We start from the raw sequence: 22,882 nt of genomic DNA on the forward strand, positions 1-22,882 counted from the left end.
AAAAAAAAAAAAAAAGAACATAGATTATATAGTTACTAAAATTTTTAAATCTCGAATTTAATTTTTTTCTTTTTCTTTCGAGGAAAAATTTACTAAGTTGAGCAGAGCTTTTGAAAATATGCATCCAAATTCATTAATGGGCTATGGAATTAAATGAATGGGTTGCAAACCGCATTGAAAAAAAAACAGCTGGGAGCTGGGGCATGCCCCTGTCGTCTTGGCTATTTGGGAGGCTAGGGCAGGGGGATCACATGAGCCCAGGATTTGAGGCTGCAGTGAGCTGTGATTACACCTGTGAATAGCCACTGTACTCCAGCCTAGACAACATAGCCTGTCTCAGAAAAGAAAAACCAACCCAGGACAGAAAAGAAAACATCCAAGTAAATTGCAAAGAGTAAGTGTACGCATTGTTTAGTAAAACTATTTTTGTTTCAATTTTATACACACATTTATCCATTATAGCCACATAAATGTAAAGTACATATGTGCACGTGCATGTGTTTAATGGGCCTGATGTAAAATGTATTTCTTATTGTGAAAGTTAGCATAGCAAGTTTAAAAGTTGCCAGGATAGGCCATATCTATTATTTAGGTAAGCAGTGCCGATTGTAAGCACTGGGATTTTTTTTTTTCTCCTTTTTTTTTTTTCTTTAGGCACACCAGTACTGAAACAGAGGCCTGAAGAAAAACGTGGCAGTGGAAAGAAACCTTCTCCTTTAGCTGATTTGGGTCCACTGCTTTTGAGTGGTTCTGTGTAATCCACTCATTTAATTCCTGAACTGAGTTTTCCCACTCAGAGGCTTAGCCCAGGAGTTTCCACTGGCAGGAGTCTGCCTGCAGATGTTGATTCCATACCTACTCCACGCCAGGCCCTGTTGTTTGTTCTGTGGGAGACACTAAAAGCAAAGTCACAGAATCCTGTAATTGTTGAGTCCCCCAGTTACTTTCTAGGACCATGGCTCACAGATTTGTGAGTATTTTTTAAAGCATGAGTTTTATTTTTTAAAGACTATTGTTCAGAAGTAGGTCTCTAAGGAGTGAAGAGGGCTCCGTTAATATCCTCTAATGAGGACCCTATTCATGTTCTGTGAGGCGTGGCTGTTGTTTCAGCACTGCCTGCCTTTAGATCCCTTCCCAGATCTGACACACTTTGGCACACACAGGAGGCTCAGCCAACACTGCCCAGCTGGGTGATGGTTGGCAGATGGTGTTTGTTGCCCAATCTGCCAGGCTGGTATGGCAAGTCCAATAAACATCTCCATGGAACCGGCAGGGACAGCAACAGAGCAGCAATCTGTAGGCTTCTTTGCTGAGGCTTGCCGCCTCTACTTTCCCCTGAGGGGGATCAGAGGACCCTTGTAAGGTGGGAATGCACAAGGAACATGGGCCCTTCATCGCCAGACTGAAAGGAGGTGTTCATGCTTTCATGCAGGTCAGCACCGTGATGGGCAGAGAGCGGCACATGGCTGAACAGATTGCCAAAGTTTCAAAAATATGTCAATGGAATCACTGTCATAATTTCACAAGAGAAACTTGAAAGACAAAATATTGTTTCTATTCATCACAATTCTCCTCCAAGGGAAAATAAGCAAAAACAGCTTACATTTTGTAGGAAGAAAACAAGAAAGCTCCCAAAATAAAACACAAACTCTTAGCCACATTAGTTGGTTGAAATTATTAGGCATGGATTTCTTAGAAAATCTATGACATTATCTAATATTGCTTGACTAATGTCTAGAGCTTTCTGTATTTTAAATTTCTGTTTTCCACATGGCCTCATTCACTCCTTCCCCTGTCCATCCAAAGAGCTCCCCTCCCTTACTCACATCACCCCTATCCCTAACATGTGGCTTCTTCCATGTATTACCTGAAACGTGTGTTTATTCTACCACTAATCTTCCAGTAGGAAATGGTTTCCAAAGTTTGATCAGGAATTGTCTAGGGTTTCTACCGTAGAGTCGCTTGAGTCCTTGCATCACCAGGAGGCCACAAATGCAGACAGCTTGGGTGATGAATCGCGTTTTTCTTCTCACATCCTTACTTGATGCATTTGCTAAGGAGACAGGTGAACATATTGGGGTGAACAAAGGTGGGACTCTCAGTCTCTGGCTGACACATCTGGAAGCCCAGGTGAGATTCCGAGAATAACAGTAATCTGAGACTGACTTGCATCTGCAGAATTGTCCTTCAAATTCTCTTAAAGAATTCCTAGGAATTTTCTGGCACATCTATATACATCTTCATAAAAAATCTAGTACAAGGTCAGGTATTGCTGGATTTATTTTTTCATTTTGATGAAGACGTGAAAGAGGGGAAACAAATATGTCTAGGGTTTAAAATACACACTGATGATGACATTGTCTGCAATCACAGATTTTTTTCTTGGGAAACAGACCCCTCCACAGCCCGGCTGTGCACTCCCTCTAGGGCTGAAGTATGAAGGAGATTATCCATTCTATCCATCACTGGTAGACAGCTGATTAGGACCACCTGGAGAGAGTTTAGAGAACAGAAACTTAACTCTTAACCATTTTCCTTTCCAGCTACGTGAAAATTGGATGGAAGGCATTCTTGATATCTTTAAGTCCTGCCATGTCACATTTCCCTTGTAAAAACATTTCTGTCATTAAACACCAAGGGAGCTTGACTATAGAAGACCCTGACATGTGACTAGGACAGAAGCCACTCGTGGGTAGACTTCTTGGCAGTCAGTCATCTTTGCCCCTGCCCCAGACATGTATTCTCCTAGGATGTCCTAAGAATGTTATCCTTAACACTTGGTGTGTGGACCTGTAAAACCATTTCCTCAGAAAGAAAACAATTTCTGGGGCTCCTTAAAATCCATATCAGAAAAATTTGACATGCCAGCTCTCTAGAGCCACATTGCTAAGACTTACTAGCAACAACACAGTGGTACATCGTCAGGCATTTAGTAGAGCTACATAAGTACTCAGAAATAATCAGAATGAACATAGTCCTGAATAAGCCACTTGGACACAATCTAAGACTTCGAAAAGTTGTTGACTATGGTGGAATTATGAAATCTAAAGATGGGCCAGGCGTGGTGGCTCACGCCTGTAATCCCAGTACTTTGGGAGGCCGAGGCAGATGGATGACTTGGAGTCAGGAATTCAAGACCCGCCTGACTGACATGGTGAAATCACATCTCTACTAAAAGTACAAAAAAATTCCCCGGAAGAGGTGGCATATGCCTATAGTCCCAGCTACTTGGGAGGCTGAGGCAGGAGAATTGCTTGAATCCAGGAGGTGGAGGTTGCAGTAAGTCAAGAACGCACCACTGCACTCCAGCCTGGGCAACAGAGTGAGACTCCATCTCAAAAAAAAAAAAAAAAAAAAAAAAAAAAAAAAAAAAAAAAAAAAAAAAAAAAAAAAAAGAAAAGAAAGAAAGAAAAAGAAATCTAAAGATGGTAATGAAGTCCAAAGGCAATAAAATTGACCATATTCTCGCATTTTTCCCTTCCAATCAAGAAGTGTGAAAAATAATGAATCAAAACTTTATGGTTTTAAGGATTTTAAAAAATCTCCCTCAAGTGATCTTTTAAGAAAAATAAGCAAGGAACTTTTTCAGAAGAAATCCCCTTAAGCTAAAAAGGCCTTAAGTTTCTTGCATTTCATAACCTTAACCATAATCATGAAATGCTTGCCTTGCTTGTAGATGAGGGGGTGATCCTTTTTTACCTTCATGGTCCTTCCAGTTCTAATACTCTACAGTTTTTCCTTTAACTATGTAAAATATTTGTTGTTTGTCATTTGATGTATTTTTGCTGAATTATGTTGGCTAGCTGATTGTGTTGTTCAAAATAGGTAGCTTACTAAAGCAGTAAAGACCCCTCCCTTCCTTCCTTCCTTCATCAAATATCAATTAATAAGCTATGTTTGAAACAATATGATACTGGTTTCAAATCCCTATTTGGATACTAGTAAGTCTTGGTCTTTGACTTTGGACAAATTGTTTAACAAGGTGAATGGTTAGCATTTAGATGGGTCTTAATCCATGCTGGTGCCATCCTAATAAGCACTTTGCATTTGTTAACAGATTTTATCCTCATAGCAATCTCTAAAGTACTGCTCTCATTTTTAAGATTGTATGTGTGTGTGTGTGTGTGTGTGATTTTTAAAAATTTTTTCCTAGAGCAGTTTCAGGTTCACAGCAAAACTGAGAGGAAGGTAGAGATTTCCTATACACCCTTGTCCCCACATGCATAGTCTTCATTATCAACATTCCCCACCACAGTGGTACATTTGTTTCAATCAATGAACCTACAACTAAACATAATAATCACTCAAGTACAAAGTTTACATGAGGGTTCACCCGTGGTGTTGGACATTCTATGGGTTTAGAAGAACATACAATGACATGTATTCACTATTATAGTACCACGCAGAGTATTTTCACTGCCCTAAAATCCTCTGTGCTCTACTCAGTCATCCTTTCCTTAATCCCAAGCCCTGGCAAACACTTATCTTTCTTACTGTTTCCATAGTTTTGCCTTTTCCAGAATTCATATAGTTGGAATCATACAGTATGTAGCCTTTTAAGATTGGCTTCTTTCATTTAGTAATATGCATTTAAAGTTCCTCCATGTCTTTCCATGGCTTACTATCTCATTTCTTTTTGTTGCTGAATAATATTCCACCATATGAATTATTTTTATGTTCATTGTTTATATATTTAATATTCATTATATAAATTCATTATATATTCATTATATAAATTATATGCTTATATTCATAGTTTATCCATTCACCTACCAAAGGACATCTTGGCTGCTTCCAAGTTTTAACAATAATGAATAAAGCTGCTATAAACACCCATATGCAGGTTTTTGTGTGGATGTATTTCTTCAGCTCCTTTGGGCAAATACCAAGGAGCATGATTGCTAGATTTTAGGGCAATAAAATGGTTAGTTTTATAAGAAACTGCCAAACCGTTTTCCAAAGTGGCTGTCTTGTGTTGCATTCCCACCAGCAGCAAATGACAGTTCCTATCACTCTGCCTCCTTGCCAACATTTGCTGTTGGCAATGTTCTGGATTTTGGCTGCTCTAATAAGTATGTAATGATATCTCATTGTTATTTTAGCTTGCATTTTCCCAATGACATGGTGTGGAGCACCTCCTCATATGCTTATTTGCCATCTGTATGTCTTCTTTAGTGAAATGACCCACTTTAAACGGTTGTTTGTTTTCTTACTGATGAGTTTTAAGAATTCTTTGTATGTTTTGGAAAACAATCCTTTTTCAGCTGTGTTCTTTTGCAAATATTTCCTCCCCGTCTGTCCCTTGTCTTCTCATTCTCTTGATGTTGTCTTTTGCAGAGCAGGAGTTTTCAATTTTAATGAAATCCAGCTTGTCAATTCTTTTGTTAATCATGCCTTTAGTGTTGCATCTAAAAAGTCATTGCCATACCTAAGGTCATCTAGGTTTCTCCTGTGTTATATTCTAGAAGTTTTATAGTTTTGCATTTTACATTTAGGTCTGTGATCCATTTTAAGTTGATTTTTCTAAAGAGTGTGTCTAGACTCATTTTTTATGGTGGTGGTGGTTGTTTTGTATGTGGATGTCCAGTTGTTCAGCACCATTTGTTGACAAGATGATGTTTGCTCCTTTGTCAAAGATCAGTTGACTGTATTTATGGGAGTCTATTTCTGGGCTCTATATTCTGTTCCACTGACCTATCTGTCTATTCTTTTGCCAGTATCACACTGTCTTAATAATTATAGCTTCATAGTAAGTCTTGAAGTTAGGTAGTGTCAGTCTTCCAACTTTGTTCTTCTCCTTCAATACTGTGTTGGCTACTCGGGGTCTTTTGCCTCTCCATATAAACTTCAGGATCAGTTTGTCCATATCCACAAAATAATTTCTGGGATTTTGATTGGGACTGCATTGGATCTGCAGATCAAGTTGGGAAGAACTGACATTTTAACAATATTGAACTTTTTTTACCAAGATGAAATATCTCTTCATTTATTTAGTTCTTCAGTTTTGTTCATCATAGTTTTATAGTTTTCCTCATATGTATAGATTCTTATACATATTTTGATAGATGTCTAGGTATTTCATTTTTGGGGGTGCTAATGCAAATGGTATTGTGTTTTTCTTTTTTTTCTTCTCATTTTATTTTTATTAAGCACTACATAACACACTGCATGCTACATAATATACTGAATAACCTTCTAGTAGGGGTAGATGACCATAACTGAGTTATTTTTTCATCAATCAGGAAAATGCTTCCTTAATCAATGTTCTCCAAACCCTTTGACATAAGATGAACTCCAGAGATGCGCCTCTTTCCACCAAATTCCATGGATATAAAACATGAGCAGCCCTTTTTTCCTGGCCGCCGATAGTCAACCTGTGGATGTACGAAGTAGCCAGTCCTGGAATAAGCACGCACATGTCCGTGGCGGCGAGTCCGGGGAGAATCTCGAACCACATCTCTGCCCGGTTACCTAGGCCAAAACCCTACATCTGGGTCCTTGAAAGGTGACTGAGCTTCAGCTCTCTTCCCAGTCGGTATCGTGTTTTTCATTTCAATTCTACTTGTTTTCATTGTTGATATATAGGAAAGCGACTGACTTTTGAATTTAACTTTGTGTCTTGTAAGCTTGCTATAACCTCTTACTAGTTACAGGGGTATATTTGTTGATTTCTTTTTGATTTTCTATACAGATGATCACATCATCTGTGAACAATGACCATTTTGTTTTTTCTTTTCCAATTTTATACCTTTTATTTCCCTTTCTTGTCTTACTGCATTAGCTAAGACTTCCAGCGTGATGTTGAAAAGTAGTTGTGAGAGGGAACATCCTTGCCTTGATCCTGATCTTGGGGGGAAAAGTATCATCATAGCCATCTCCATTTATTTCTCAGAAAGGTTAAGTAACTTTTTCAAGGTTATATAACTAGTGCAGGGAAGAGATGGCAACAAAGCTCTCTCCTGTAACCACCTCCCATGGTCAACAGTGCATATATGCAAAACATTTAGGACAGTATTTGGTGTGTAGTATGCGCTATATAAGTGTTAATTATTATTACTACTACTACTCATTATTACCATTTTTTGAGCTTGGTTTTCTCAACTGTAAAATGCGAAGAGTATTACTTCCTGGGGCTATTGGGAGACTCAATGAGATCATATAGACTGCCTAATACTCAGGAGTCAGCAGTGATCAGTAGTAATCTCTATGTGTGAAAAACACTGTGCCGGCCAGAGTAGAAAGTACAAAGATGATACTCACAACTGTTAAGGGGCCTGCAGTTCGATAGGTCAAAGAAAATAGGTTACAATTAACCATAATGCAGAGCATGATAGGAAAAGAGCAGTAAGAGGGGTATGGACTGGGGATGGTCTGCCTGGGACATTCTACCCTTCCCCACTCCCCCCGCCAGCTCTCCTGTAACAGCACACTCTTCCTCATCTTTCAGGTCTCAAGCTAAACATCACCCCTCTGGGAAGCACCCTGGTCTCCCCCCGCAAACTCAGGATGGTGCTCCTACTGACCTTTCATACAGGACTCACTTCTCACAAGCTCTAAGGACAGGACTGAGTCCATCCTGCTTACCATGATAGCCCCAGGACCAGCACAGGGTCTAGTACACAGAAGGTGCTCAGTAAATCTTTGATAAATGAAAGAAACATGGATTTTAAGTATATTAGTCTTATCTGACTCCCTTGACTTTAAAAAGGAAATTGAGGGCACACTGAGAAAATGAGATAAATCTGGGGACTAAAATCACACGTCTTGTGACTAAATCATGATCCCCAAATTTTCTGACACACTAGAGCAGTAAACAGGGATTAGCCCAATGAGATTTAACAGGAATACATGTAAAGACCTGTATTTGGCTTGCAAAACCCACTAACTACCCTAGAACTGGATTGGGGAAGCCATGGCTGAGACAGCACACATGCAAAAGACTTCAGACTTTTAGTTGACTTCATATTTACCGAGAGAATGTGTCCAATCTTGGGATATATTAAGAAATATGTAGCACCTAGCCAGGCACAGTGGCTCACACCTATAATCCCAACACTTTGGGAGGCCGAGGCAGGTGGATCACTTGAGGTCAGGAGTTTGAGACCAGCCTGACCAACATGGTGAAACCCCGTCTCTACTAAATACACAATTAACTGGGTGTGGTGGCACATGCCTGTAATCCCAGCCACTTGGGAGGCTGAGGCAGGAGAATCACTTGAATCCAGAAGGTGGAGGTTGCAGTAAGCTGAGATGACACCATTGCACTCCAGCCTGGACAACAAGAGTGAAACTCCTTCTCAAAAAAAAAAAAGAAAAGAAAATTATAGCACCCAAAATAAAGGTGGTACCAGACTTACTGTTTAGTTTACACCTCAAGAGGGACATTAAAAATAGGAATTTCAAGCAAATTATTAATCCCTCTACACTTCATTGTCACCATCTTTAAAATGGGTGCCTCTTAGAGTTGTGAGCATTAAGTAATTTGATGATTTTGTTATTTTCATTGGCAAGGAACCATTGAAAGTACTGAAATAATTTAAAAATGTAAAGAACTGGGTGGAAAAATAGGAAACATGAAGGTGACAGTCTCCTTCAAAGTTCTCTTATGTGAAAAAGAGATTAGGCTTCACCTTTATAATCCTAGATGGCAGAAAACTAAGAATTTCAGCTTCAGTTAAGGAAACACTTTCTGACATGCAAAGCTGTCACGCAGTAGAAGAAATCGTCCTGGGGGTGGTGAGTCCCCATGCATCTAGGAGGAAGGCACTCCCTTGGTGAGACCAGATCAGATGAGGCCGCAGGACCTTTCCACTGCTGGGATTCATTAAGCACCTGGTGTAGGTCACTATCATTTATTGATGTCCAGCTCAGGCTTGTTATTAATACATACATCATCTCATTTCATCATTGCAACAACCCCATGAGAGAAATTCCATTATCAGTCTCCTTTACAGAAAAGTTGAAGAAATTTAATACTATGTTTAAGGCTGCATACTTTATAAATTATCCAGTCAAAGTTTTGGGCTCAAGTCTGGTTGGCTCCAAAGCCCCTGGTCTTTCTAACGTGTCCTTGCCTGGGTTGCCACCCCAACTCCCCTGGACCTTTGTGTACGTTATAAAATAGGAGAGAAGGGACAGGAGTGCATGCAGGGTTGTAAACTGGAAGTCTGCAGGCTGGATTCAGCTGGCATACATGTTTTGATTGGCAGGCACAGCACTTCTGGCTGCCAATGCTTAATAGCTAGAAGAGTTCACGTAAAAATTTCATTTCCTACTTATCTTTAAAAACTGGAAACACTAGCCACACTGGCCCATATTTCCACTTGGCAACAATGGATTGCAGCAAGCAGTGACTGCCTGCTTCAGACATGGGCTCATGTTCCCAGCCACCACCACGCCTCCTGTCCCACCTCCAGTTCCTCCACTTGTGTGCCTGGCCCCTGGGGGGATGTCAGTGTGCTACACCCAGTGTGAACATTTCAAGTGAACGCATAACTAATCATGAATTTAGGAACAGGAAAGTGCCTGTCCCACATTCCAGGTGAGGAAGCTGAGCCCTAGAGAGTTCCGTGGTGGCCCAGGTCATCATGCAGCACTTCAACAGAGCCTGCCTCCTGCCTCCTCTCACTGACCACCCCACCCCCCCACGCCGCCACGAGCGGGCACACACACCAACTATGCTGGTGGAACGCATCGGGGCTGCACTCTAGGAAAAGCCAGTGTCCCCGCTGCAGAGGAGTCTGACCAGGCGTCCTCTGCACCTGAGAGGAAATTTCCTCCCCAGTCTCCAGAAAACATAACTGTTTTTTTTTGTTTGTTTGTTTTTTTGAGACAGAGTCTCTCTGTCGCCCACACTGGAGTGCAGTGGTGCAATCTCGGCTCACTGCAACCTCCGCCTCCTAGGTTCAAACAATTCTCCCACCTCAGCCTCCCGAGTAGCTGGGACTACAGGCACCTGCTGCCACACCCGGCTAATTTTTTAAATTTTAGTAGAGACAGGGTTTCACCGTGTTGCCCAGGCTGGTCTCGAACTGCTGGGCTCAGGCAATCCACCCACCTCAGCTTCTCAAAGTGCTGGCCACCGCGTGAGCCGCCGCGCCCGGCTGACCGTTGGCTCTGAGGAGGTCCTCACCATCTCCCAAAAAGTCCCCAGCACCTAACAGCAGAGAGAGCTAAGCAGAGAGTCTGATGACTCAAGGTTGACTCACATGGTGAGATCAGTCCCTTGCTTCCCATTTCTAGTCCCCTCAGAAGGCTCCACGTTATCCCTGTCTCGGCCCTCGTTTCTCCCACTGCGAGTGTGGATATTTGAAGATGTAATTGTCGCGCTTGAGTCATTCAGGAGTGTCAGGGCCAGATAGGATCTGGAAGCCTGAATTCAGTTTTGGCTCAGCCATTAATCGTATTCCTGCACTTGTGGCAAGGTCTCTCCTCTTTGGGCCTCAGTTTCCTCATCTGTAACATGATAGGCATTATTAGGGTATCTTAAAAGTCCTCTTTAAAGTTTTATAATGTTATGATTCAGAGGCAGAGCTGGGAATAAATAATAGAACTTGGGACATGGCCAAAAATCTTAGGAGTAGAAAAAAGATTAATAGTAATCCATTAGAGTTCTTTGCTTTTGCTTTCTTTTTCATTTCCCTCCCTCCCTCCTTACCTCCCTCTCTCCTTCCTTCTTTTCACCCTGTCTCCCTCCTTTCTTCCGTCCTTCCCTTCTTCCTTTCTCTTTTCTTTTTTGCTTTTCTTCTGAGATGCCTCAACTGATCAAGATGAAGATCTCTGACTGAGGTCAGTCATCTGGTGAACAGAACCTAGAAACTGCCAGCCAGCTTCGTTTCTCACAGAAAGCTGAGACCTTCTTGATCTTATGGTCCATCAAGCTTAAATCTAACCAGCATTCCACTCTCACTGAGATCTTCAACTCACTTATGTAGATCTTAGCTGTAAATTTTTAAAATGAGGTCCCTACTTCCCTTCAAGGCAGGTATTAGTACTTTTGCCTCTAATCAACATGAGCACTCTTGTGTGTGAGATGTGTGTGCTGTCTGCTCAGCTAGACCCTGAGGACTTGAGTCCAGGGACTGTCCGTGTGCACAGTGCTGGGTATATGATACGTCCTGATTTCACCTTTCTTGCTTGCTTCATCTTATATGCTCTCCATAAACATCTGTTGACAGTGTGCCAGGTGTCCACCTCTGCTGGACGTTGGATCGAGGGGGTCATTCATCCTGATCCCCTGCTGCTAGACACCCACATTCCAAAGAGCATTCCAGGGGCCTTAGATGAAGCCAGAGGAAGAGAAAGGGAGCATCCCTTTTCTCTCCTTTCTAGCTGTTCTCCTTTTCTCTGTTCTTGCTAGTCAATCTGCTGTTTTAAGTGGGGCAATGCAAAAAAACAAACAACAACAAAAAACAATGTCTTTCTTCTGAGGAAAGGGGGGCAGTAGGCAAAGGGCTCTTTTTTAGAAAGAGGGATTTCTTTTTACCACACAAAATAATACATTTTTTAATGTTTCATTTTAGAATGGCATCTTGAGTCTGAAACACAATGACTTAGAAAAGTTTACCCTGCTCAAATAGAAACATTTGTGTAACATGTAAGTAACTGTCTAGATGGCAGAAACTAGCAACTGATTTTCTGATATTCCTAGGCCAGTCTTGGTGAGATCTTTTCATCACTTTTGAATTTGTATATGAATCCACCAACAGTGGGGACAGTTGCTATATTTTTAGCTAATAAATTATAGTTGAGGTTTTTATGATACTCATTTGGATCATGAGGATAGCTTACTAGGAGATATTAAATTGCACATTCCATGTGGACTATAATACCCACACCAGGCAAGTATTCCCATCTACGTGAAGGCAGACATGTTTCATTATGCTACCTGCTGATCTGAGGCTGCCAAGAAAGAAGTGAAGGGTATTTGTGTTTTTCTTAGAGACAAGGTCTTGCTCTGTTGCCCAGGCTGGAGTGTGACACTGCAACCTTGAACTCCAGGGCTTCAGTTGATCCTCCCATCTTAGTCTCCCAAGTAGCTGGTACTATAGGTGCGTACCACCATGCCCAGCTAATTTTTTAAATTTTTTGTAGAGATGGGGTCTCACTCACTGTGTTGCCCAGGCTGGTCTCAAACTTTCAGCCTCAAGCAATCCTTCTGCCTTGGCCTCCCAAAGGGCTGGGATTACAAGTGTGAGCCACCACACCCAGCCTTGAAAGACATATTTAAAATCATCATGATTCTATCACAGGGGAAAATTTTATTTTTTGTGAGTGGCCGAAACTGGATGTGGGAGGCGAGTGGGAGAGAAATGCTGCAAAGACTCTTAAAGTGAGGAGTTTACCCTGGGTGATCTGGAGGAACCATTCCAACTCAACCAGCTCAGGAAACAGTGGATCATCATTTCTAAGGAAGAGACTAAAACTCTCTTTTTGTTCAAACTAAGTTTTATTGAGATATAATTTACATATCACACCCATTTAAAGTGATGAATCAGTGGTTTTCAGCATACTGACAGATATATGCAACCATCATCATCACAGTCAATTTTAGAACATTTCATTGCCTCAAAATGAACTCCATAGGCTTTAGCTATCACTCCTTATTCCCCACATCTCCCCAGCCCTAAGTAACCACTAACCTACCTCCTGTTCCTATAGATTTGTCTCTTATGGATATTTCATATAAATAGAATACATAATTTGTGGTCTTTTGTGACTAGTTTCTTTCACTCAGCATAATATTTTTGAGTTTCTTTCATGTTGTATCATGTATCAGCACTTGATTTCTTTCTATTGCTGAATAATATTCTATTGTATGGACATATCACATTTTAGCTATCCATTAATCAACTGATGGACATTTGAGTTGTTTCCACCTTTTGCCTATTATGAATAGTGCTACGATAAACATTTGTGTACAAGCTTTTGTGTGGACGTAAGCTTTCTTTCTCTTGGGTAGATACCTAGGGGTGGAATTGTGGGTAATATGGTAACTCCATGTTTAAGCATTTGAGGAACTGCCAGACTGCTTTCCAAAGTGGCTGCACCACTTTACATTCCCACCAGCAGTGGATGAGAGTTCCAGTTGCTCCACATCCTTGTCAACACTTGTAATTATGTCTTTTTTGTTATAGCCATTTTAGTGGGTATGAGGTAAATCTCATTGTGGTTTTGATTGGTATTTCCACGATGGCTTATGATGTTAAGTATCTTTTCATTTGCTTATTCACTGCTTGTTTATCTTCTTTGGGGAAATGTCAATTCAAATCCTTTTCCCATTTTTAATTGGCTTGTCTTTATTACTGAGTTGTAGGAATTCTTCAACTTTTTATTATTTCATATAATTGTATAGTATATATTTTGTATGTAGTTTATATGTAGTTTTCTTTTTTTTTTTTTTTTTTTTAGATTGAGTTTTTTTTTTTTTTTCCAGGCTGGAGTGCAACGGCACAATCTTGGCTCACCGCAACCTCCACCTCCTGGGTTCAGGCAATTCTCCTGCCTCAGCCTCCTGAGTAGCTGGGAATACAGGCACGTGCCACCATGCCTAGCTAATTTTTTGTATTTTTAGTAGAGATGGGGTTTCACCATGTTGACCAGGATGGTCTCGATCTCTTGACCTCATGATCCACCCACCTTGGCCTCCCAAAGTGCTGGGATTACAGGCGTGAGCCACCGCGCCCGGCATGTAGTTTTCAAAGTATAAGTTGTATATACTTCTTTTGCTAAATATATTCCTAAACACTTTATTCTTTTTGATGCTGTTATAAATGGAATTGATTTCTTAATTTTGGGTTCAGATTGTTCATTGCAAGTGTATAGGAATATAATTCATTTTTGTACATTGATCTTATATCCTGCAATCTTGCTGAACTCATTTATTAATTCTAATAGGTTTTTTTTAGTGGATTCCTTAGCATTTTGTAACATCATGTCATCTGAAAATAGAGACTGTTTTCCAAAATGCCTGTACCATTTTGATCTTCCCAATCTGCATATATTTTTCTTGCCCAATTCTTCTGGCTAGAACCTCTAGTACACTGTTGAATAGAAGCAGGGAGGGTGGACAACCCTGTTTTATTCCTGATGTTAGGGGAAAACGTCCAGTGTTTCACCATTAAGCATGATGTTAGATACAGGGTTTTTTGTAGATGCCATTTATTAGGTTGAGGAAATTCAGTGCAATTCCTACTTTCCTGAGTGTTTTCATCATGAAAAGAGCTTGGATTTTTGTCAGATCCTTTTTCTGCCACGTTAACATTTTCATGTGGGTTTCGTTTTTTATTCTATTGATATGATATAGTAATTACATTGATTTTTGGATGTTAAACCAGTCTTGCATTCCTGAAAACAATTCCACTTGGGCATTGTACACAATTCTTTTTATATGTTTCTGAATTCAGTTTGCTAGTATTTTATTGAGTTTTTTTGCAGCTATATTTTTAATAGATATTGGTTTGTAGCTTTCTTGTGATGTCTTTGGTTTTGATGTCAGGGTAAACCTAGCCTCATCGAATCAGTTGGAAAGTTTCTCCTTCTCTATTTGTTGGAAAAGTTTGTGAAAAATTGGTATTAGTTCTTTTTGTTTGGTAGAATTGACTTGCCATCTGGGCCCTGGCTTCCCCTTGTGAGCAGTTTGTTATTGTTGTTGTTACTAATTCAGCCTCTTGTTATAAGTCTATTTGGGTTGTCTAATTATTGTTGAGTTTGTTTCAGTAGTTTGTGTCTTTCTAGGCATTTGTCCATTTCATCTATGATCTAATTTATTGGCATATAATTATAATATTCCTTTGTAGTGCTTTTTAATTTATAATTTTAATAGTAATGTCTACTGTTTCATTTTTTTTTAGTCTTGCTCTGTCGCCCAGGCTGGAGGATTGTGGCATGATCTTGGCTTATTGCAACCTCTGCCTCCTGGGTTCAAGTGATTCTCCTGCCTCAGCCTCCAAACTGGGATTACAGGCACCTGCCACCATGCCTGGCTAACTTTTGTATTTTTAGTAGAGATGGGGTTTCACCATGTTGGCCAGGCTGGCCTTGAACTCCTGATCTCAGATGATCTGCCCACTTCGGCCTCCTAAAGTGCTGAGATTACAGGCGTGAGCCACTACACCTGGCCCTTTTTTATTTCTGAATCTAGTAATTTGAGTCTTGTTTCTTTTTTTCTTGGCTTGTCTGGCTTAAGGTTTATTAGTTGTGTTCATGTTTTCAAAGAACCAGCTTTTGGTTTAGAAAATTAGTGAAACTGGCTGGGCATGTGGCTCACACCTGTAATCCTAGCACTTTGGGAGGCCGAGGCAGGTGGATCGTAAGGTCAGGAGTTTGAGACCAGCCTGGCCAAGATTGTGAAACCTTGTCTCTACTAAAAACACAAAAATTAGCTGGGCACAGTAGCGGACACCTGTAATCCTAGCTACTCAGAAGTCTGAGGCAGGAGAATCGCTTGAACCTGGGAGGAGGAGGTTGCAGTGAGCTGAGATCACGCCACTGCACTCTAGCCTGGATGACAGAGCAAGACTCTGTCTTAAAAAAAAACAAAAAGGAGACTGGGTGCAGTGGCTCATGCCTGTAATCCCAGCACTTTGGGAGGCTGAGGTGGGCGGACCACAAGATCAGGAGTTTGAGACCAGCCTGACCAACATGGTAAAACCCCATCTCTACTAAAAATACAAAAATTAGCCAGGCATGGTGCCATGCACCTGTAATCCTAGTTACATGGGAGGCTGAGGCAGGAGAATCACTTGAACTTGGGAGGTGGAGGTTGAGGTGAGCCAAGAGTGCACCATTGCACTCCAGCCTGGGTGACAGAGCAAGGCTCCGTCTCAAGTTAAAAAAAAAAAAAAGAAAGAAAAAGAAAATTAGTGAAACTAATTTGCTCTGTTGTTTTGCATTCTCTATCATTAATTTCTACTATAATCTTTATTATTTTCTCCTCTATGCTTCCTCTAGGTTTAGTTTTCTGTTCTTTACCTAGGTAGAAGTTTAGGTTATTGATTTGTGATGTTTCTTCTTTATCAATATAAGCATTTATAGCTATAAATTTTCCTCTAAATACTGTTTTCGTTTCATCCCATAAGTTTTACTATGCTGTATCTTCATTTACATTCATACCAAAGCATTTTCTAATTTCTTTTTTAATTTCTCCTCTGACCCACTGATTATTTAGGAATGAGTTAATTGCCACATATTTGTAAATTTTTCAGATTTCTTTCTGTTATTGATTTTTAATTCCATTCCACTATATTCAGACAAAATAGTTTGTATTATTTCTATCCTTGTAAATTTATTGATGTTTGTTTTATGGTCTAGCATATGGTCTATCTTGAAAAATGCTCCATGTGCACTTGAAGAAAATATATACCCTGCTGTGATGAGTGAAGTGTTCTGTAGATTTCTACAGATGTCTGTTGGGTATAGTTGGTTAGTAGCGTTGTTCTGGTGTTCCATTGCCTTTCAAAAATCTTGTTTCCATTTGTTCTATCCACTTTTTTCTGAAATGGAGTCTTGCTCTGTCACCCAGGCTGGAGTGCAGTAGTGCAATCTCAGCTCACTGCAACATCTGCCTTCTGGGTTCAAGTGATTCTCCTGCCTTAGCCTCCCGAGTAGCTGAGACTTCAGGCATGCATCAAGGTGCTGGCTAATTTTTGTATTTTTAGTAGAGATGGGGTTTCGCAAGTTGGCCAGGATGGTCTTGAACTTGAACTCCTGACCTCAAGTGATCCACCTGCATCAGCCTCCCAAAGTGTTGGGATTACAGGCATGAGCCGCCATGTCCAACCCATTATCCAGTCTTGAAAGTGGGATATTGAAATCTTCATCTATTATTGTTGAACTGTCTATTTCTCCCTTTGATTCTGTCAGGTGTAAACACATTGCTTCATGTGTTTTACTGCTCTGTTATTAGGTGCATGTATGTTTTTAATTGTTATATCTTCCTCAAGGATTGACCCTTTTAATATTATCAAACACCCCTCTCTATCTTCACTAACCATTTCCTCACTAATCATTTCTTATTTAAAAGTCTATTTTGTCTGATGTTAGTATAACCACTCCAACTTTCTTGTGATTGCTCTGAAACTCTGTTTTTGAGTTGTCAATGGCTTTGATGGGCAGTGTAAGTCAGTGAAGAACCTGCCTCTTTTCTTTTCTTACTCATATTTCAAATAAAATATTTTACCAATCAGCACATTTTCCTTGAGTATTACTTTGGATCTGTATGATGTGAAAACCTTTATGTCTAGATAGAACCCTTTTCATAGGATTGGTTAATTCATTTTTTATCTTCTCCACTTCATCTCCAATAAATGAAAATCATGCCCTCCTTTAAAATGACTAGATGTCCTCATGACCAGGAGAAAAATGCAATTAAAAGAAAGGCAACCAGGAAAAAGTTTATAGAAACCATAAATATGTACATGTGCTAGAAAACAACATGTTTACTCTTGAACTCTTCTTCAAGTCAGAAGTCCTAAATTTTGGACATTGTTTACTTGCTCTGAACCTAGCAGACAAACTCCCAGGTAATGCCAGTTGGAAATGGAATCAATTGAGGATAACATGCGGGGGCCACTATGTCTATATACTTCAGTGTGCCAGCATGATTACAGATTTCAAAAGGAAAAAACACAATTAAAAAATAGACATCATTCCATTCTGAGCAAGGGTCTTTGTTTGATCTTTCTCTATGTCTGAGCCTGCTTGTTGTCCTGAAGGATAGGTGACAGCCCAGATACTCCCAGTGGGTGAGAAAACCTCATATTCTGTGCCGGTTTCTGGTCACCTCTTTGAGCTCTAAGAGTTCAGAGAGGTGAGGGCAGTGTGACCTCCACCTAGCTGAGTGTTGGCATGAGTCCCTGGTGACAGTGTGTCTGAGCTGCCAGTACATCAGCAGTCTTTGGAGCAGCTCTTCCTCACTCTTTCAACAACCAGCCAATTTGGTCTCAGGAAATCACTCTGCAGTGCTGGCTGGGATTGGAAGTCATTTTTAATTTTGTGACAAAGACAAATGTGTCCTACGGGAGTAGTAAGTGGTTTTACTGGTGATATTAATGGAACCGTGACCCCTTCTGTATCTACGGTCCTACAAAACAAAATGTTTGTATTATTATATGTCAGGCAAATTCATTCTTAGCCCTTCCTTGAAGTAAATTGCAGAGGAAATATACTATTAATAAGCCCAGAGAGTATTGTTTGTGCATGTGTGTGTGTGTGTGTATCTACAGTCACATGCTCATTTGCAAACACAGTGGATTTATAACTGTTGACTATCACACAAATGATGTGTTTTGCATTGTGTTTGAATGGACACAAATCACTGAAGTTCTGATATCTTTGGATAGAATTTCAGTGGGCCCATTGCTGAAATTGGTATTGGCTTTTAAAGGCTAATAGCTGTAGTGAAATTTAAGTGTTTGGGGGATCCACAGTAGTACCAAAGGGAAAGAAGAAATTCAAGGACATATTGAATTAACCTTTTCTAGTTTTATTTGGGATTGGTATTAATTAGTCTGTAAGTGACTACACTGATTTTATTATCTCCTGTAGGAACATTTTGTGCCAGTGTCCTTTGTTGAAAATGGTCGTTTAAGGAGACAATAAATTAAATATGAAGATTTACAGTTGAGTTAAATGAATTAAACCATTTCTTAGTGTTTGTGTTTATCTTGAGATGCACAAAAGAAAAAAATGTAGATTTACAAGAGGAAGGAAAGGAATGATCAAATCCCAGTAGTCCATGGCTGAATATCTAGCTTAGCAACTTTATTTAAAGGGGGAATTTAATGCTGATAAGAAATCCTTGTCTCTATCTGATTAACTGTTTCTCTCTGCATATGTTACTGCACCCATCCAGATTTCCTAATAAACACGTAAGTTTATTAACTGTGACAGTTAATGTCTCATTCTATTATAGAGGATGGAACTCAGGTAAATCAAATGCAAAATTTATAGTTTTCCTTAACCAAGAATGTATGGAGTTTTATCATTTGAGTTTTAAGTTTAATAATTAAAAATATTACTATAAAATAATGCATGACCATTCTAGAAAGACTGACAAATACAGAAGAAGGTAAATAAGAAAATGACCATAATCCATAAAGTCAACACCCAAAGATAATCCTTGTTAACTGTTTTTGGGCAGAGAAGGGATCTTGCTATGTTGCTCAGGCTGGTCTCAAACTCTTGGCCTCGAGTGATCCTCCTGCCTCAGCCTCCCAAAGTGCAAAGACTGCAGGTGGGAACCATTGCACCTGGCTGTTAAAACTTTAGTTTGTTTGTTTCCAATCCTTTTTTCTATGCCACTATATCAATATATATTTATATTTTTAATAGTTAAGATAATGAGTATAATTTGTGATTTTCATAACTACCTACTGGTACTATCAGCAAATCTGTATGAATCTGCCACAACTCGATCCTTGCCTCCTTGGAGGAAAGAATTCAGCCAAGAGTGGAAGTAGGTGTAAGACAGAGGGAGAGACCAAGTCAAGTTTTGCAGCAGGAGTGAGAGTATACTAAAAAGATTTAGAGCAGGAATGAGAGGAAGCAAACTACACTTGGCAGAGGGCCAAGCAGGCAACTGCAGAGATTCAGCAGCTTGCATTGGTTCTCCCCCGATTTTTCCTTTGGGACGGGCTGTCCACATGCACAGTGGCCTGCCAGCACTTGGGAGGGGCTGCATGCGCAGTGTGTTTACTGAAGTTGTGTTTATGCTCACTTGAGGTGTTTTTCCCTTTACCAGTTGAGCATTCCCAGGGGAAGGTCATATACCAGTTAAACTCTGCCATTTTGCCTCTGTGTGTGCATGCTTGCCCAGCTTCTCGGATCTTATCAGGAAGCTGCTGATCACCAGCTTCCAGTGTTTTCTCTCTGTTGGGAGTCAGTCTCCGGTACAGCTGTGACCAATTATTATTTTAGAAAGACAGTTTAATAACCACCTGACTATCACCTGATGGTCACCTGACATTCTTGGGAGGATGGGCCCTCTCCTGCCCCACTCATGTCTGCCTAATTGCCAACTCTAACACTAACCCTCTTTGTCCATAAGTTCAAATGACTCATAATAATAATAAAAAGAGAACAACTATTTGCCAGGCACCATTCTAAGTACTTTACATATGTTAATTCATCTCTACCATAGCCCTTTGACATAGATTTTACAGGTGAAGCACAGAGTGTCTAATGATTTCCCCAAGGTCTCACAGTTACGCAGGACCACAGCCAGGATTAAAGCCAGGATTTGAGGTGTGCTCTGAACCACCATGATCTGGTGGTTCCCTCTGACTCAAAGCCTGCCCCAAAGCCTGCTCTCACACCCCATCCCTTGGTGATCACCTCCTTCTCAGAATTTCTCCAATGCTATACATACCACGAGGCACTCACTTTCCCAATGAACATGTGGAAATCCGCCTTCATCTCTGAAAAACCATTGTCACCTGCTGGCAGCCCTTTCTATGAGGGCCTTCAAGAGAAGGGAACCAGAGGTTCATCCTTCAGGGTGCTGCAGGGGAAGGAGATCTGGATTGGAGGCAGAAGTAACTGGCCCCCAGGCCTAGCTACATCCATCTAGACAACTCACTTCACCTGTTTGTGCCTCTTTTCTCATGTGTAAAATGACAGGGTTGGATACTCATTCACTCATTCATTCAGTACACATGAGACAGAGACGAATACAAGCCATTTCCTCTCCTCTGGGAATTCATCATCCAAGGAGTACCCAGAGAAAAAAAAACTGCTGGTTCTGTGGACAATGTTGTAACAGAATCAGTGGGAACACTGGGAGAGTACCTAAGGTGGGCTAGAGTGGAAAAGGGTGCAGGAAGGAAGGGGGCTGGCAAGGCTTCCCAGAGGATGAGTGGGAATTATTAACATATAGGTGCCAAGGGCCACACAAGATGGGCTGTGGTGGAAGCGTCTCTCTAGGGCTCACATCTGTGCCTCCATGCCACACTGCTGTGCACAAAACTATCCCATCTTCAGCAGGCTGCAGCAATGGCCCACGCTTTTTTTCTTTTTTGGCTTAAAACTACAGAAATATGTTATCTCAGAGTCCTGGAAACTAAGTCTGAAGTCAAATCATCAGGGCCATGTCCCTTCTGAAACCTGCAGGAGAACCCTTCCTCGCCTCCCCTACATGCCAGTGACTGCCCGCAATCCTTGGCACTCTTTGGCTTGGTGCTGCATCACACCTGTCTCAGCCTCCGTCTGCACACCCTGTCTGTCTTCAGGTGGCTGCCTTCTTGTAAGGATGCTAATCATATTGGATCAGGAGCCCTCCCTTACTTAGCTTAAGTAATTACATTTGCAACAACCCTGTTTTCAAATGAGGTTACATTCAGAAGTATGGGGGGTTAGGACCTCAGCATATCATTTTGGGGGGACACAGTTCTACCATAATGATCACTGTAGCCACCATCTAGTCTAGGCAACCATCGCTTGCTTACTGCTTTTATTTCTGTCCAATTCCTTTCCCATTCAGCATCCCGAATGAACTTCATAACCCACAGACCTCAGACAGGACCAGCAAGCAGGTGGGAGCCTGGTTGGTTCTTTCAGATCCAGATGGAGAGAGTTAACACAGGACTTCTTTCCATTTAGTATATAAGGCTGGAGCCACGGGGAGATGATCAGAACACAATGATTCCTGAAGTGATTGTTGCCTGAAGATGTCAACAGATTCCTGAGGGCAAGGGCAGGGTAGACTGAGAATGTTTCTAAAAGGATCTGGGGCTCATTCTGGTTCCCTGAGGAGTTACAGGAAAGCTGAACAGGTGTTTGAATCCTCTTGGCCCCTCAGACTGGCCAAAGGCCATACTTTTTAAGGAAGTACTGGTGCTTAAAGTCTTTTCCAGACTTCTCTGCAGGCACTTGCACATACTTTGCTATTAGCAGGTAAGTAGCGCATACTAAAGAAACAGGCCTAATATACATATGAAATAAATGCGGCATTCAACATAGCTTTTCCTGCCTGTTCCCCTCCCTCTAAGCAGCTCAGACCTTCTCATTCATTATTACTGGCCTCTAAGGAAAGGTCTAGAAAATCTTTAAGTCATGCTTCTGTCATTCAAGTGATAATCCTCTCCCCAACTTGCTAGACTTCTGCATCACCTGGAATTCTCCAAAGAGAGTTGACTTTTGCCACTGCATCGATGCCCTTTGAGCACTTACAAAGGCTCTGGAGGGCGCTTCCTGAGGCACTTAGCATAGCTGTGGTGAGAAATGTATGCAGAATTTTCTCCTTTCTCTCTTACTGCATTTTTAGGCTTTTTCCCACTGTGGTCCCCCCATATCACAATTGCATATTAGGGTATCAGGGCAGTCTGATCAGAGGCCAACAACAGAATAAGAAATTAGGCTTTATTAGGGAAGCTTTCTTTTTCTGGGTAGAAACAGAGTGGGCCAAATGCAGGGACAAAGATATGAACGTGTGGATGACATTAAGGGAGAATGATGTGACGTGCCAGTGCCTGCATTACCTCACCAGCTACAGTGTCTAGATGCTTGCAGGTCAATTGTTTATATATTGTTTTCATTTTATTCTTATTCAGATACAGGTAGACCTTTCGTAGAGATGTACAGTGAAATCCCCGAAATTATACACATGACTGAAGGAAGGGAGCTCATCATTCCCTGCCGGGTTACGTCACCTAACATCACTGTGACTTTAACAAAGGTAAAACTTGAGCATTGCTACTCTCAGAATACTTTTACTGCAAATGAGCATAATGAAGTTTTACTTGTTTTTTCTTTCTGGAGTAATTTCCTTCCAGACATCTGGGCTTCTCAGTGGACTTTTCCTGTAACATCCCTTCACTATAAGGACTAGTGCTAGAAGTTATGCCAATGCATGTGGTTAAATACAATAAAATAATAGTGTCTTAAG

At 40.8% G+C, this 22,882-nt stretch overlaps 1 protein-coding gene and 1 pseudogene across 2 annotated transcripts in view; one reads left to right on the plus strand and one right to left on the minus strand.

Annotated features, from left to right (window-relative positions):
• Nucleotides 1-22,882, plus strand: part of FLT1 (fms related receptor tyrosine kinase 1) — a 197,116-nt gene that overhangs the window by 36,380 nt on the left and 137,854 nt on the right. For both annotated transcript variants that reach the window (XM_017537494.2, XM_017537496.2), the window contains one exon: nucleotides 22,548-22,672. In XM_017537494.2, coding sequence (XP_017392983.1) covers nucleotides 22,548-22,672 — 125 coding nt within the window. The remainder of the gene's footprint in view (nucleotides 1-22,547; nucleotides 22,673-22,882) is intronic.
• Nucleotides 6,132-6,527, minus strand: LOC119472515 (annotated as a pseudogene).

Source organism: Cebus imitator, unplaced genomic scaffold (genome assembly GCF_001604975.1).
Source record: "Cebus imitator isolate Cc_AM_T3 unplaced genomic scaffold, Cebus_imitator-1.0 Scaffold103, whole genome shotgun sequence".
In the NCBI taxonomy this organism is placed as follows: domain Eukaryota; kingdom Metazoa; phylum Chordata; class Mammalia; order Primates; family Cebidae; genus Cebus; species Cebus imitator.